This window comes from Coregonus clupeaformis, chromosome 29 (genome assembly GCF_020615455.1).
Source record: "Coregonus clupeaformis isolate EN_2021a chromosome 29, ASM2061545v1, whole genome shotgun sequence".
Lineage (NCBI taxonomy): Eukaryota > Metazoa > Chordata > Actinopteri > Salmoniformes > Salmonidae > Coregonus > Coregonus clupeaformis.
The window spans coordinates 58,664,801-58,680,217 of record NC_059220.1 but is presented as its reverse complement, the minus strand read 5'-3'; the positions used below and the strand labels follow the sequence as shown (position 1 = coordinate 58,680,217).

The following is a 15,417-nucleotide window of genomic DNA, read 5'->3' as shown; positions in this document are numbered from 1 at the left end:
CTCCCCTCTGTCTGTCCTTGATTGCAGGAGTGAAGTCTGGTGTGCGGGAGTCAGGGTTCCAGCTGCAGCTCATTCACCATAATCACCTCAGCCTTTAAGACCCGGTCAAACTTGCCACTCATCGTCAGATCATAGTCAAGACGACCATATTATGGGAACCTGACTTCTGCCTCCGCTTCACTCCTGCCACCACCATCCTGCTCTCCACTACCGGACCTCCCTTTTGGACTCACCACGGACACTAGGACATTACGGTACCACACCTGCTCTGACCTGGATCTGTTACCCTCCCTGTACCTGGACTTGCTCTTCCCCTATTATTGGAAACCTGGACTTATTGAACATTGTAAATAAACCTGTTAAACCTTCTCTGGCTTGGTGTACTTGTCTGCATTTGGGTTCTAATCCAGTTAAATCATGACACATAAGGCCTACTACATTGCATCTGACTATAGCCTACTAGATAAGGAATAGCCTAAAGCAGACTTGTGGTACCATACTCCCATCTAGTGGAATAATGTTATCCCTATAGGCTTCATTTCTATCTGACATTTGCGTTTATAAATGGTCAACGTTCAACAACTGCTGTTTACACTGGCAGCCCAATTCTGATATTTCTTCCAATAATTGGTATTTTGACCAATCATAGATCTTTTCACATCAGATCTTTTTCAGAACTGATCTGATTGGTCAAAAGACCAACTAGTGAGAGAAAACAAATCTCAGAATTGGGCTGCCTGTGGAAATGCAGCCAAAGTGTCATCTTTGTGACTTTGGCCTAATTGATAAACAAATATGGCTTCATCAATAGGCTCATAATAACAGGTATAGATAGCAATGGATTTGTGACAAGGTGTGAAGGAAGGAGTCAGGCGCAGGAGGTAATATACCGAAGTCCAGAGTTTATTTCGTTTACATAAATCAAACACCCAAAGCGTGGGGGGGGGGGCGGGGGCATCCTCGGCGGATGCCCCCCCCCCCATCCTCGGCGGAAGTCGTGACAGGATTTTGTTCATAGTTGTGGCTCTGCCTCGGTTACAGTAGAATGCAAAGTAGCTAGATTATACAAATTATTCCAAATATGTTATTCAAAAGGAACCACCTGGTTGATGTTGAAATTTGATTCACATGGAGCCTGATGGGTTTTGCCTGGTATTGCCAGAGATACTGGATATAATCACTAGATGCTTGTGTCTCCAGCCTAACAATGGGATTGTCCACAGAGCGGAACGGCAGGCTGTCAAGCTCCCGCCTATTCCTCGCTTTGGATTGGTGAATACATGTCGTTATTTGAATACTTTTTATTCGATGAGGGGTGTTGACATCAACCACCTGTATTCAATGGAGAGTGAAATACTATGCCACCCTCATGAATATTCTCGAATTTCAACAGGGTCAACTCCGATATAAAGTGTTTTTTCTCAAAGTTGCCGGGATGTCACGTGAATCACACTTATATCAGTACACATGTAACAACCTAAGCATTACAAAACGTATATTAGATAAAATAAGTCTCACGTATCAAAATAGCAATTAATTTTTAACCTGACTAAATTCGACACTTGCTCAATCTGCTTAACATGGACAGATTTTGGGCAGAGTAAACCCTCTCGCTTTGCCTCTTCCTCTCTGGTATTGGCTGCTTGTGGGGCATTTAAGCCTTGAACAGTGCCTGACAGGCAGCTCAGGGTGGGTGAAAAAGAAGTTGTGTGCGGTGGAATCGGTGAAGGTAACCTGAAGTGGTCTTGTGATAATTGTTTGTGTTTCTGCTGGTCAGAGGGAGCAGGCGATTCGCACCAAACTAATTGGGACAAGAGATGTGACTTGTTTTGCTCTCAAGAAAAGGGCTCCATTGAAAGGATTGATTACTGGGTTAGTGGTAAATGTGAAAGTGGACCAACTGAAGGGAAAGATTCCAGGTGTTTGTGATGCTCGTTGTTTGGTGTGACACAGACAGGGTGGCGTGAGTGGTCATTGTCTGTTCTTTTGAGTTTTGATGTTGAGTCTCTGCCCGATGATTGTTAGGATATTTCAGTTATCCCATACGAGCTTATGTGCCGAATACATTACGTTTTAACAGGTGTCAAGCTTATGGGGCAGCAGTGTGTAGGAGGGAGGTTCCCAGGTGTGAGAAGTGTACAGAAGGAGACAAAATAAATGTGTAGCATTGGGGAAATAATCGGTATGTGTTAATTGTAGGGGTTCCCATGGGGCTGGGGATCAGAAGTGTCCGGTGCGAGAGAGGCAGGTTGAGGTTACCAGGATTAGAGTAGAGCAAAGGGTGTTGTATGCTGAGACAGTGAAAAAGTTGAGGAAGATGGGTCAAGGGGGAGGGATCCTGAGAGGATTCGTGTGAGTAGTAGATATGTATCAGTACAGAGGGATAGGCCAGCGAGTGATATATGCTTCAGTAAGATTGGCTTTTTAGCATTCATAGCAATGGTTATCAACTGTACTGCAGGGATGGAACGTAAGTCGCAGAAAATAGAGGTTGTGGTGGCAGGTGCAGAGAAGTATTTGGGTATACGAGATTTGACGTCAGAAGAGTTACATGGTGTGTTGAGTGGTGGTGTCCCTTCCTTTCAGGCTGTTGGCCTGAGGTAGGACTATATAGGTTTAAATAGTGGAGTAGGGTGGTGGGTTTTTAATGAGTGTAAGGTTCGATGGTAGGGTATTTGTTGATTTATTTTCATTTTTTCAAGCAAAGTATAAGGGAGTTATACTCCAGTCTAGTTGGTGACGATAATGCAACATTTATTGGATACCAACTGCTGTCAAACCTCATCGAAGAAGAAGACAATGACAGGCAGCTCTGTCTCCCAGGATGTGTGCTGCCCCCAATACCAGAGCCAATCGCATGCAAGGAACAAGAGCCATTGAGCCACATTCAAACCGAGCGAGAAAGCTGAAGCCTAGAGGAGAAAAGGTAATATAGCTAGCTAGCATCTTTCAAAATTAAGGCAACTTTATATTGATATATCACTTATATTATATAAGACTGATTTGTTGTGGAAGAGCAATTTTTTGAGTTTGTTAGCTAGCTTGCTAGCAGGGCTGCTTAGCAAGCTCACTTGGCTAACTAGTCTTGTGAGCTTGCTAGCTAGTTAGCTAGTTATCTATGCTGGTTGTTAGCTTGCATTACTGATATGTGTATAATTATAAGGGACACTTCATGTTTTGTGGATAATTATTTACATTTACAGAGCTCCATTCCTGAGAGGCTGATCAGATTAGCTTTAAAGCCTCAGAGCTTGATCAGATTCAGTTGCAGCCTCAGAGGCTGATAAGTCAGGATGCTGCCTTGTAGGCTGTTTTATGAGCAAAACAATATGCTCCTTGTAGGCATATTAGGTGGTCAAAGTGCCTTATAGGCAAATGCATACGATCCAGTGGGTGAGCTCTATTCCTGGCAGGGTGTACAGATTATATAGCAGCCTCAGAGGCTCATAAATCAGGATGCTACTTTGTAGGCTGTTTCATTCACAAATTGTTATTTATCAATATGAATGGGGTCAAGACTGCTACCTGACCTTAATTGTAATCATTCTTCAATCAATGATTGGATGTACTACTTTGTTTCGCTAATGTTTTTGTCTTTGTCTTATAGATGTGTGATGGTTGACCGTGACATGAAAGAAATAAAGGCAATCAAATCAGTCTTCCGACAGTCTGCAGTGTAACGTTGATGGTTCCATGTAGGCTATCATGAAACTATCTGACAACCTCCTTTCAAAATTCAGCGTCTCAGCGTCACAATGATTAATTTAAATATTTACATATGAACATGCCATACTAATTGCCAGGCTTATTGGGTTACATAGGACTACAGTGATTGCAATTTGGAAGCAATTGAAAAGGTAATTTAGTCCAAAAAAAAGGGTCTCAGGCTGTACACTGTTGGCTAATAAAACAAGGCCACATGGTAAATATAAAGTTGTTTTCCTGTTATTCCTGGATTTGGGAAAGATGGGTAACATTGTTATTGATATTAGCTAGTATATCGTTTTGAACGTTCAAGATAACTTAGTTACCGTTATAATGTGTATTTATAGACGCTGACAACTTCGAGCCGGACGTCGCGCCGATCAAAACGGCGGTAGTGCTGGACAAATGGGAAGGCGAAGACGAAGATGAAGATGTGAAGGATAACTGGGATGATGAAGAGGAAGAGAAGAAAGCAGAGGCAAAGAAAGCAGAGGCCAAAGTGTCTGAGAAGAAAAAACTGGCCGAAAAAATCAAGGAGAAAGAAAACCGGCTAAGGAAAAAGCAACAAGAGCTGAAAAAGAAATTGGAGGAAGAGGAAGAGCTTACACCCGAACAACAGCTAGCAGAAAAGTTGAAAGTCCAGAAGATGCAGGAGGAAGCAGACTTGGAGCTGGCAAAAGAGGCTTTTGGCATTTCAGGGGGTAGTACCACAAACAATGTTTCTGGAATTGAAGCCATGTGCCCATCTTCTAAAGAAGACTTCACAGAGTTTGAAAAGCTGCTGAAAGTGAAGATATTACAGTATGAAAAATCAGTGCATTATTCAAGCTTCTTGGAGTCGTTGTTTCGGGAGCTCTGTATTTCATTGGAAATTGACGACTTAAAGAAAATCAGCTCTTCCCTGACAGTGCTACTTAATGAAAAACAGAAGCAAGAAAAAGCAATCAAAGGCAAAAAGAAGAAGAAAGGAGCTGTACTTGGTGGTGGTATGAAAGCCAAGGGAAAAGATGACCTTGCAGACTATGGAGGATTCGATGGTGGCTACACCCAAGACTATGATGACTTCATGTGACCACAGCTATATCCCCACTGCCTTTTTACCCTTTAACCCTCAGAAATGCAGCTGTACTTCTCATGCTGTCCAGTGTCATCCTGGAAAAACCTGAACAATGTGTCGCCCTTTCATTTTGCTTCAATGATCCGAGGGACAATACAGGGAGCATCCAGTACCAACACTTCTGTTAATACATAATGAAATGGCCTTTTCTCTCATTCAGCCTCCAAACTTCATAAAGATACAAAACACAGTGAAAAATACTTTACTTGCTGTATGTGATTTGTAGAGCATGTTTTTGATTTAGAGAAATGATGCTCATGTCAATTAAGTCCAGTTGCTACTGCAATGACATCTCAACAAATTAGGTTCTATGCAAATAATTTCACCCAGAATGTCTATAAATATAATAGGTATTTCACTTTACCTGTCGATGGGTTTCTTACAGGAAAGTATATAGTATCTATAATGTAGGTTGCCAAATACACATTATCTTTATCCATTGAAAGTTGCATTGTTCATGCTTTGAAAATGACACTACATGTTTAGTAGTTATTCCAAAATCATGCCTGGGGCGGCAGGTAGCTTAGTGGGTAAGAGCGTTGTGCCAGTAACCGAAAGGTCGCTGGTTCTAATCCCCGAGCCGACTAGGTGAAAAATCTGTCGATGTGCCCTTGAGCAAGGCACTTAACCCTAATTGCTTCTGTAAGTCGCTCTGGATAAGAGCGTCTGCTAAATGACTAAAATGTAAAATGTAAAATGTTATTCAGAGGCATCTTCACTGATGAGGCCATGGGCCCTGGAACTGGGGTTTTGTTAAATACATTATGTCCATGGGGTGAGTTTAGTAACACATGGAAATAACTTACTAAAGTAAACATCCAGTTTTTGATAATTTTTCATTATAACTCCTAGTGATGTGATCAATGGTTTAGCATGGTTACTATAGTGATGTAGGGATGGACGTAATGCCTCATGATCTAAAATAATGAATAGATTTTAAACAAAAAACACTTTCTGTTTGTCATAGCTGGGAACTAATATGAGATGAAAGGCCAGTGCCTAAGGAGATCACAGCGGTGGGTGCAGATGTTTTGATCAAGAGAGGCCTTTAGAAAATATGCACATTTCTCTACCACTAAATATACAGATATGTATTTACAGTTATAAGGAAGTCTTATAGTTAGTTGTTTTATAATTTGATTATACTATATTTAGAAAGCATCTGTCATTTCTAGCCTTATTCATACAGTTTTGTTGAATAGGAAATATGTCATAAAATATTTCATTTTTTTATCATATTTGTACTGTGCACTTGAGCGTGTGTCCTCAAAAGTGACTACACCTCAGCAATATATAACTATTTTTACCAGAAAGGTGAGATTTTAACCTTTCTTGGCATATCCAGCATTACTAGTTATTGTTTATGGTCGTCTCGTGATAAATAATTACTTTCGGGGATTATGTAGATTACATTTTAGATTACATGTAGTTATATTTAAGAGGACATATACAGTGCATTCGGAAAGTATTCAGACCCCTTGACTTTTTCCACATTTTGTTACGTTACAGCCTTATTTTAAAATGGATTAAATAGTTTTTCCCCCCCCTCATCAATCTACACACAATACCCTATAATGACAAAGCAAAAACAGGTTGCTAATTTATACAAAATAAAAAAACTTATACCACATTTAAATAAGTATTCAGACCCTTTACTCAGTACTTTGTTGAAGCACCTTCGACAGCGATTACAGCCTCGAGTCTTCTTGGGTATGACGCTACAAGCTTGGCACACCTGTATTTGAGGAGTTTCTCCCAATCTTCTCTGCAGATCCTCTCAAGCTCTGTGAGGTTGGATGGGAGCGTCGCTGCACAGCTATTTTCAGGTCTCTCCAGAGATGTTCGATCTGTGGGGGACTTTTTTATTTAAATTTTTTTAAAAATTCCGTGACCCGGAAGTACTTTTTTAGTGTTGCGGACGAGAAGCTAATACATTTACATTTACATTTTAGTCATTTAGCAGACGCTCTTATCCAGAGCGACTTACAGTTAGTGAGTGCATACATTATTATTTTTATTTTTTATTTTTTTATACTGGCCCCCCATGGGAAACGAACCCACAACCTTGGCGTTGCAAACGCCATGCTCTACCAACTGAGCCAAATCCCTGCCGGCCATTCCCTCCCCTACCCTGGACGACGCTGGGCCAATTGTGCGCCACCCCATGGGTCTCCCGGTCGCGGCCGGCTACGACAGAGCCTGGATTCGAACCAGGATCTCTAGTGGCACAGCTAGCACTGCGATGCAGTGCCTTAGACCACTGCGCCACTCGGGAGACGCCCATGCCACTAATAGACACTGATGCCAAGTTCAAAACAACTGGGAACTCGGAAATCTCTGACTTCCAACTTCAGATCGTTCAAGACAACTGGGAACTCGAAAGAAAACGAGCTCCGACTGGGAAAAATCGTTTTGAATGGTCATCCATCTCGGAATTCCAAGTTGGAAACTTGGGCATCTTTCTAGCGCTCCGACCTGAAGACCATTGACGACATGATTTGACGTCCTTTTTTTTCTGAGTTCCCAGTTGTCTTGAAAGCACCATGATTCCATGGTCCATAATGAATTCACAGGCAACACGTAGGCCACAGTATTATTATAAAGACTTCATGGTCGGACATACGGATCTGTGAATATGACCTTCGCCTTTAGACCAACGCGATACGTTTACCCTCACTTGTCAACGTCTAGTTTCGTGCAGTGTCGCACTATCAAGAAATAACACATTTTAAAAGGGAGCATTAAATTCACTTGTTAATTTGTCTGTTTTTTCCATATTGTCTTGTACCAATAGCTAATGTTTAACAGCTTGGAATAGTCTTGATCCTGTTGATAGATGCACGATTGCATTTATTCTGTAGGCTAATAGCCTAGACGCAACTTGCAACAACACTGTGTGGGAAAAATGTGTCCTCTGCCCCCTATCTCAATAAGGTGCTGAAAATAAGTGGCCCTCCTTGTCATGCAGCATCTTTTGTAGTTTGTCATTTTTGGAACTTGTCAACAGATTTCTTCTTACAAACATATATTTTTTACGGCTTATAATATATTAATATAATGTTTTTTCACCTTTCAGCCTATAATGTCTATAGAAGCAAGCTATGCACTTGAACAATTCAGTGCAGTTCATCACAAGTCCAATAAGCCTATGTGGTTCTTGTATAGTCCCTTAGTTCAAGTACGGATGAAATATTATTAAGCTATTATTTGTGTGTGTCCCTGTGTTAGAGTGGTGAGTAGGAGCGGGTGATCCTGCATTCCTCTCTTTGTGTGGTGAAGATTGAATATCCTTGAGTGACGCAGTTCGGCAGCAACATGGCAGAGACAAATCTGTAAACATGTGAGCTCAACCGTCTGGCACAGAGCAGGTGTGTCCTGTCCTGTCTCACTCACTCACACTCACACACACACTTTATTTGAATCCACCAATCAAATGTACATTTTAAAAAAGATCCAAACATTTCAAAGGTCCCTGTATGCATGGACACTCAAGGGTTCAGAAAGCACCTCCTTTTCCGAACAGCCAAGCTGCCCACGACAGCTGAAACAGTACCTAGTACCTAGTCAACTGCTTTGCCCTAGTCTTTGGCAGGCCCGCAATCTGGAGGCCACGCACTGCAAGCCTGTGTACATGGCCGAGCCTGCCAAATATCAGCGTCGCCAGCTTGCACCTACACCCGAGGCTGTCCAAGCGTGCTAGGGGCTGGTATTTAAGAAGCTTTTCGGCAAAGGCCTGCTCCATGTCAGGTCAAATGAGCAGCCCACTTCCAAAATGAGCACCTCCCTCTGGCTTCCCCCCACAACAATAACATCTGGTGTATTTGGCACACAGGAAAACACGTCATTATCAACATCAAACCAGCTTCCTCTTACACACAAATGTTTATGGATGTGTGCTGTTGGTGAGACTACCTGTCTCACCTCGCTGGCTATCAGGTCGACAAGGCGGTCATGTCTAGCAATGTAATTAATTAATTGATTGGATTTACATAGCGCTTTTCTACCAACTGAGGTACTCAAAGCACTTTACATAGTAAAGGGGAAACTCACCTCATCCACGACCAACGTGTGGCATCCACCTGGGTGATGCACAGTGACCATTTTTGTGCCAGAACGCTCACCACACATCAGTTATTATGTGGAGAGGTGAGGAGTGATACGTGCCAATTAGGAATGAGGGGGATGATTAGGTGGCCATGATGGAATGGGGCCAGGTTGGGAATTTAGCCATGGCACCGGGGTTAACACCCTTACTCTTATAATAAGTGCCATGGGATTTTTAATGACCACAGAGAGTCAGAACACCCGTTTAATGTCTGTTCCGAAAGACGGCACCCTACGCATGGTAATGTCCCCTTCACTGCCCTGGGGCATTGGGATCTCCTTGTGTCAATGTTTTGTTCCCCGAGCCACTTAGTTATCACTTTTGCCTTATGGCAAGGTGCTCCATCATGCTGGAAAAGGCATTGGTCGTCACCAAACTGTTCTTGGATGGTTGGGAGAAGTTGCTCTCGGAGGATGTGTTGGTACCATACTTTATTCATGGCTGTGAGTGAGCCCACTCCCTTGGCTGAGAAGCAACCCCACACATGAATGGTCTCAGGATGCTTTACTGTTGGCATGACACAGGACTGATGGTAGCGCTCACCTTGTCTTCTCCGGACAAGCTTTTTTCCGGATGCCCCAAACAATCGGAAAGGGGATTCATCAGAGAAAATGACTTTACCCCAGTCCTCAACAGTCCAATCCCTGTACCTTTTGCAGAATATCAGTCTGTCCCTGATGTTTTTCCTGGAGAGAAGTGGCTTCCTCGCTGCCCTTATTGACACCAGGCCATCCTCCAAAAGTATTCGCCTCACTGTGTGTGCAGATGCACTCACACCTGCCTGCTGCCATTCCTGAGCAAGCTCTGCACTGGTGGTGCCCCGATCCCGCAGCTGAATCAACTTTAGGAGATGATCCTGGCGCTTGCTGGACTTTCTTGGGCGCCCTGAAGCCTTCTTCACAACAATTGAACCTCTCTCCTTGAAGTTCTTGACGATCCGATAAATGTTTGATTTAGGTGCAATCTTACTAGCAGCAATAGCCTTGCGTGTGAAGCCCTTTTTGTGCAAAGCAATGATGACGGCACGTGTTTCCTTGCAGGTAACCATGGTTAACAGAGGAAGAACAATGATTTCAAGCACCACCCTCCTTTTAAAGCTTCCAGTCTGTTATTCTAACTCAATCAGCATGACAGCGTGATCTCCAGCCTTGTCCTCGTCAACACTCTCACCTGTGTTAACGAGAGAATCACTGACATGATGTCAGCTGGTCCTTTTGTGGCAGGGCTGAAATGCAGTGGAAATATTTTTGGGGGATTAAGTTCAATTTCATGGCAAAGAGGGACTTTGCAATTAATTGAAATGCATCTGATCACTCTTCATAACATTCAGTAGTATATGCAAATTGCCATCATAAAAACTGAGGCAGCAGACTTTGTGAAAATTAATATTTGTGTCATTCTCAAAACTTTTGACCATGACTGTAGTGGCCGCGCAGTGTGGAGGAGGTCAGTGCCCTCGCCAATATCTGCCACCACCACCGCCTACCCATCATCCCCTTTGGCATGGGCACAGGCCTCGAGGACGGAGTGGGTGCACTTAAGGTGAGGAAAGAATCAGTCTGTGTCAGAGAGAAACAGATAAATACCACCGTCTGGCAAGTTTGATTAATCTCTCTGTGACTTTATAGAGAGAAAAAGACTACTAGAGAAAGTGAGTGTGGTGGATATTTTAATCAATAATGAGGAGAGACAAGGTCAATCACCAATCAGAATATTAACTTTATTAAAAACGTATTGATAAGGGAGCTGGTCACAATACCCACACCAAAGTGAGTAGAGTGAGAGCCCAACGAACAGGAAATGCTGACGTCTTATATAGTGAACCTACAAATGCTTAGTGATGGCTGGTTCCACCCCTCCCCGGCAGATCAGGAGCTACCTTGTTTTCTTCTTGTGGCTATGTGTATCGGGTCATAACGCACAAACAAGTGATAATGTTAGCTCCGTTACTGCCCATATCTCCACACAGCTGTGCCCTTGGAAGATAGTAAAAGACAGGATGAACTGAAAAACTGTGGTCACTCTGAGGCTCTTTGTCTTGACCGTGTGACCAGGTTACTCAGAAGCAACGAGAAATTGAAACAATACAGGTCTATCTGTCCCTCAAGTTTATCTCTGTCCCATGTCCTTGACTTCATGCCCAGACCAGCTGCAGGGAGCTAGAGGGAACCATATTTATGAAAAGCACAGCATTGGTAGTTAAGAAATGTCTCTACTATTGTTAAGCATATTAATTGTTAACTATTAATATTAAACAAATCAAGTAAATACGTGATTTTTCTCACACAAGAGTTAGCTTGTTTTGTGTAAAAGCAGTAATAAGTCATGTTGACGTTTTTTGATTCTCACACAGTTAGTTGAAGTGTGTGTGAGAGGTCTTGCACTGCCTGTACTCAACTGTGTGTGTGTGTGTGTGTGCATGTGTGCATGTGTGCGTATGTCAGGGCGGGGTGTGTTTTAGTCTGGGAACATGGATAAGGTGTTGGACATCTATCAGGAGGACTTTGATGTGAGTGTGGGGCCAGGTGTGACATGCAAGGGCCTCAACTCCTACCTAAGATACACAGGTCTGTGGTTTCCTGTCAGTGAGTCACGTGACCTGCAATGATGTCACTGCACCAACTGGCGGCCCAACATGCCTGTCACTAAATACACGCCGAGTTAATCATTGTGAATTTAAGTTAAATGTTTTTCTATTGTGAAATAGGAGTCCCTGGGTGAAACATTTTGGGAACCCCTGGTCTAAGTAATCATACAAACTACTTTCATGCACAGTGGTATAGCATGATTGTCATTCTAGCTGGCGTTTTGCACTCTAAGTTGTGAAGCATATTTGTGAAGTGTTAGGTATGAAATCACTGAGGTTGTCTACTGTCTGCCTCCACACACAGACCCTGGTGCAGATGTGTCTCTGTGTGGCATGGCTGCCACCAGTGCATCAGGCACCAACACTGTGCGATACGGCACCATGCGGGAGAACGTACTCAACCTGGAGGTGGTGCTGTAATTCTTCTTTCTGTAATTCCACCAGTAATGAGGACCTGTATGACCTTTGACCTTCCCTCCTCTCCGTTAGAACCAACCTGTTTGTGGGTTTAGAGGGCACTCTGGGGGTGATCACTAAGACCACCCTGCATCTCTATTGGGTGCCAGTGGCCATGGTATCTCCTGTGTGCACCTTCCCCTCTGTCCAGGCAACAGTGGACAGCACCGTGCAGGTCCTCCAGACTGTCATTGTGACCTGTGAGAGTGAGATTTCTTCTAATTTGTTGATGGGAAACTACTTGTTGTGGTGTGTCTAGAGGAGATCACGCAGGCTAACGATGGGTCAGACTTTACCTGGGCACGGGATGCAGAGACCCGCAGGCGTCTGTGGAAGATACGACACAATGCCTGGTATGCTGCCCTGGCAATGAGACTGGGCTGCAAGGTGAGGAATAACATGACTTGGATCATTATTGATAAATAATCTATAATCACTTTGGCATTGTTGTTTGAAATGACTGATCCAGTGTTGATGTACAGTGAGAGAAAAAAGTATTTGATCCCCTGCTGATTTTGTACGTTTGCCCACTGACAAAGACATGATCAGTCTATAATTTTAATGGTAGGTTTATTTGAACAGTGAGAGACAGAATAACAACAAAAAAATCCAGAAAAACGCATGTCAAAAATGTTATAAATTGATTTGCATTTTAATGAGGGAAATGAGTATTTGACCCCTCTGCAAAACATGACTTAGTACTTGCTGGCAAAACCCTTGTTGGCAATCACAGAGGTCAGACGTTTCTTGTAGTTGGCCACCAGGTTTGCACACATCTCAGGGGGGATTTTGTCCCACTCCTCTTTGCAGATCTTCTCCAAGTCATTAAGGTTTCGAGGCTGACGTTTGGCAACTCGAACCTTCAGCTCCCTCCACAGATTTTCTATGGGATTAAGGTCTGGAGACTGGCGAGGCCACTCCAGGACCTTAATGTGCTTCTTCTTGAGCCACTCCTTTGTTGCCTTGGCCGTGTGTTTTGGGTCATTGTCATGCTGGAATACCCATCCACGACCCATTTTCAATGCCCTGGCTGAGGGAAGGAGGTTCTCACCCAAGATTTGACTGTACATGGCCCCGTCCATCGTCCCTTTGATGCGGTAAAGTTCTCCTGTCCCCTTAGCAGAAAAACACCCCCAAAGCATAATGTTTCCACCTCCATGTTTGATGGTGGGGATGGTGTTCTTGGGGTCATAGGCAGCATTCCTCCTCCTCCAAACACGGCGAGTTGAGTTGATGCCAAAGAGCTCCATTTTGGTCTCATCTGACCCAACACTTTCACCCAGTTCTCCTCTGAATCATTCAGATGTTCATTGGCAAACTTCAGACAGGCCTGTATATGTGCTTTCTTGAGCAGGGGGACCTTGCGGGCGCTGCAGGATTTCAGTCCTTCACGGCGTAGTGTGTTACCAATTGTTTTCTTGGTGACTATGGTCCCAGCTGCCTTGAGATCATTGACAAGATCCTCCCGTGTAGTTCTGGGCTGATTCCTCACCGTTCTCATGATCATTGCAACTCCACGAGGTGAGATCTTGCATGGAGCCCCAGGCCGAGGGAGATTGACAGTTCTTTTATGTTTCTTCCATATGCGAATAATCGCACCAACTGTTGTCACCTTCTCACCAAGCTGCTTGGCGATGGTCTTGTAGCCCATTCCAGCCTTGTGTAGGTCTACAATCTTGTCCCTGACATCCTTGGAGAGCTCTTTGGTCTTGGCCATGGTGGAGAGTTTGGAATCTGATTGATTGATTGCTTCTGTGGACAGGTGTCTTTTATACAGGTAACAAGCTGAGATTAGGAGCACTCCCTTTAAGAGTGTGCTCCCAATCTCAGCTCATTACCTGTATAAAAGACACCTGGGAGCCAGAAATCTTTCTGATTGAGAGGGGGTCAAATACTCATTTCCCTCATTAAAATGCAAATAAATTTATAACATTTATGACATGCGTTTTTCTGGATTTTTTGTTGTTATTCTGTCTCTCACTGTTCAAATAAACCTACCATTAAAATTAAAGACTGATCATTTCTTTGTCAGTGGGCAAACGTACAAAATCAGCAGGGGATCAAATACTTTTTTCCCTCACTGTAACAGAAATGTGTTGACTCCATTTTGATCCTGCAGGCCTACTCCACAGATGTGTGCGTCCCTCTCTCTCGCCTCCCTCAAAATATTGTGGAAACCAAGGAGGACCTGATACTAAACAGACTCATAGGTAACGGCTAGCTAACACTCACCACAGATTCCCTCTTGGGGCATCACTCATGTTATTGTACATCAGGGATCATCAACTAGATTCAGCCGCGGGACAATTTTTTTCTTGAGCGGATGGTCATGGGGCCGGAACATAATTACAAATAATTTGTAGATGTCAAATTGACCGCAAGAAGCCCAAACAGATATAATATTTTAATATTTAAAACTAAACTTGCTTACATTTGTATACGACCACGTCTCTCTATTATGTGTGAGAATACTTGGGAACAGATTTTCAAAAATGTAAATCACTTGGTGCTGATTTCCTGGTGTTTTTACAGTATTTTATGTCCAACAATTAACATTTTAAAAATATAAAAGTATAATAATAATAATAATAATAATAATAATAATAATAATAATAATAATAATAATTTGCTCAGAAAACTGGAGGGGCCAAATAAAACCACCTGCGGGCCACCAGTTGGGGAACTGCTGTATATGTTTGTGTGTGAACAGTAGTGTATTACAGCTTCTTTCTCTCCTGAGGTCTGATCGTGGGTCATGTTGGAGATGGAAATTTCCAGGATGAGGTCACTACATTTTTTTTTTTTGTCATTTTAGCAGATGCTCTTATCCAGAGCGATTTACAGTTAGTGAGTGCATACATTATTATTTGTTTTTTTATTTGTTTAATTTTTTCATACTGGCCCCCCGTGGGAATCGAACCCACAACCCTGGCATTGCAAACGCCATGCTCTACTAACTGAGCTACAGCTCTGCCAGCCATTCCCTCCCCTACCCTGGACGACGCTGGGCCAATTGTGCGCCGCCCCCATGGGTCTCCCGGTCGCGGCCGGCTACGACACAGCCCACTAGAGTTCACTGAGAGACTGGCCAGGTACTGTAGGTCTCTCTTTCCTCTATATTTTCTCCCTCGTTTTTTTCCTATACCTCGTCATTGATCGGCCCCTTGTCCCTTACCATGGAACTCATTCTCTCTTATCCCTGTCTTCATATTTCTCTGTTTCTCTCTCACCCTGTAGGAAAGCACTGGCACTGGACGGGACATGTACAGGGGAGCACAGGGTGGGCCTGGGGAAACGAGTGTTGCTTCGTGAGGAGATGGGACAACTTGCCATGGAGGTCATGCAGGACCTGGGAAGGTGCTGTAGCTGAAGGTACTGAAGCTATCACCTTATCACAGGGCACTGAATAAAGGAATGAAGTGTACTACTTATGGATGCATTACCTCT

General features: G+C 43.3%; 1 protein-coding gene and 1 pseudogene across 1 annotated transcript; both read left to right on the top strand.

The window, feature by feature from the left end:
• Positions 1–4,039: 4,039 nt before the first annotated feature.
• LOC121566665 (eukaryotic translation initiation factor 3 subunit J-A-like) lies at positions 4,040–5,022 on the top strand (the record flags this gene model as incomplete). Its single annotated transcript, XM_041876621.2, has 1 exon — positions 4,040–5,022. A coding segment is annotated over one exon (738 nt), but the record flags the coding sequence as incomplete, so codon positions are not given.
• Positions 5,023–5,324: 302 nt separating this feature from the next.
• On the top strand, positions 5,325–15,282 carry LOC121577126 (annotated as a pseudogene).
• Positions 15,283–15,417: the final 135 nt, after the last annotated feature.